Raw genomic sequence first — 2,094 nt, forward strand, 5'->3', positions numbered from 1 at the left:
AGCTCTTGTAGACCAGGCTGGTCTCGAACTCACAGAGATCCGCCTGCCTCTGCCTCCCGAGTGCTGGGATTAAAGGCACCACCGCCCGGCCTTTTCTCCTTTCTTTAACACCTCCTTTAACTCTCTGATAAATTCATCTGGCTGCACTTTGCTGGCTCACATGGCTCCTCAAAACTCCCGGATGGGGGCTCAGTTGGTAAAGTTCTTGCTGTACAAGCATTGGGACCCGAGTTCAGATCCCCAGTAAAAAGCCGAGTGTAGGGGATCAGAGAGAGAGAGAGATGGCTCCCTGTTAAGAGCGCTTGCTGATCTTGCAGATAACCAGGATCTGAATCTCAGTGCCAACAGAGTGGATCACAACCATTTGCGAATTCAGTTACAGGAGATATGATGCCCAGCCCCTCCTTCCCACCCCATTCAGGATTCCAACATAGTTCAATGCCTGCTCACCACTCAACAATGCCTGCCTGTTTGTCTTTGAGCATTTATTGCAGCTGGCCTCCATGAAGCTTTTCTAGATGTTGGCGATACATGGAGAAATAATATGTGGCCCTTGAGGGAGAAAAGCAGACACGTTTTCTAAAGGTAATGTAGTCTTTTGTTTCTTAACTTTAATTTATTTATGTTCATGAGTAAGGGTGTTCTTGTCCACCTTTTAGCCAGGCAACTCCTAACTCTGAGTTCCTCTGCCCCTGACCACTCTAACTTCTTGGAGCCTGTACTTTCCATGCAATATTAGGAGTCATGACTGAGGGGTGCAATATATTCTTTGGATTCTTTCCTAAGAATACAGACCAGGGTCCCCACCTTGCCCAGTCCCCAGATAGGTACCAGCCAGGTGGGGAGGCATCAAGGACAGTACCACCTACCTACCTGGAGCGTAGCTTAGCACCCTCACGCCAGGTTCCTCAGCAGCTAGGACCTGGTACAACATGTCTCGGGCAGCCTTCCCGGCGCAGTACAGCGCCCAACTCTTATAGGGCTGCAGGGCACACAGAGACGAGATGTTAACCACGGTCTTGCTGAGGCCAGGGCTATCCGGGAAGGCATTCAGGGTGCCCGAGGTCAAGCAGAGCATGGAGGTCAGGTTCAGAGTCCAGTAAGTGTTCACCTCAGCTGGGTCGGTCACGTTCAGGAAGCCTTTGGAAACATCTCCAAGAGTGCCTGAGAAAACAGGACCAAATAAATGACGCAGCAGTGGGGGCTTTGTTCTCGGTCTTTCACAGTCTCTCTTCATATCTGTTTTACCCACTTATCCCAGCTCTGCAGACACCCCTAAGGCAAGCTAAGAATACACCTGTCTGAGCACTCTTCAGAAAAGCAGAGGATCTGTTTAGAGACCTGATGTCTTGACTCACGCTCCCACCAGGAGGCACTGCTCAAGGCATTCAAGAAAGTTCTACAGGAACTTTAGACAACCAGGCTGTCTCCACTTGGACTCTGGACTTTGAGGGACTACCCAAACGGTGACAGCCCGCAGCCCCAGCCTGGTCGGTCTGGTCGGCGGTATCACCTGCATTGTTGATGAGCAGCAGGCGCTGCAGGCCCTCGGGCCTGGGGAGTTCGCGCACCGCGAACAACAGCTGCTGCACGCCGGCCTCGGTGCAGAGGTCGGCTGCTGCCCGCACCACTTGCAGGCCTGGATGCTGTGTGCCCAGCTCCTCCTCCAGCCGCCGCAGCGCTGACTCACTGCGTGCACTCAGGAGCAGCACCGAACCGGGCGACAGCAGCCGGGCCAGCAGCGGGGCCAGGGCGCGGCCGAAGCCCCGAGAAGCTCCAGTCAGAATACAAACGGTGCGGCCTAGCAAGCCTCCCTCCATTCCTGGAGCTCAGCAGCGCGCGCAGCCACTAAACTGGCCAGGGGCGGGGCCTACCCTTGCCCTTGGGTAGTGGAAGAGCCGGCCACCACCCACCTGTGTCTGGGTGAAGAAACTCACCAATAGCCAGGGAGGCGTGGCCTGGTATGACTCCCAGTCCCCTTTCTAGACTGGTTGCCCATTGAGCCACCCCCACAAGCTCAGCCCCTTTCTGGAACTGCATGTTCCAGAACTGGCTTGCTCCACCGGGGTTGAAGTTTGTCTTCATCCTTACAGG

General features: G+C 54.6%; 1 protein-coding gene across 1 annotated transcript; it reads right to left on the bottom strand.

The window, feature by feature from the left end:
- Window positions 1-873: 873 nt before the first annotated feature.
- On the bottom strand, window positions 874-1,844 carry LOC101980433 (sepiapterin reductase-like; the record flags this gene model as incomplete). The annotated part of the gene is made up of 2 exons (XM_005372318.2): window positions 1,514-1,844; window positions 874-1,164 (listed from the first exon to the last, which is right to left on the bottom strand). Coding segments are annotated over exons 1-2 (598 nt in total), but the record flags the coding sequence as incomplete, so codon positions are not given.
- Window positions 1,845-2,094: the final 250 nt, after the last annotated feature.

This window comes from Microtus ochrogaster, unplaced genomic scaffold (genome assembly GCF_000317375.1).
Source record: "Microtus ochrogaster isolate Prairie Vole_2 unplaced genomic scaffold, MicOch1.0 UNK1343, whole genome shotgun sequence".
In the NCBI taxonomy this organism is placed as follows: domain Eukaryota; kingdom Metazoa; phylum Chordata; class Mammalia; order Rodentia; family Cricetidae; genus Microtus; species Microtus ochrogaster.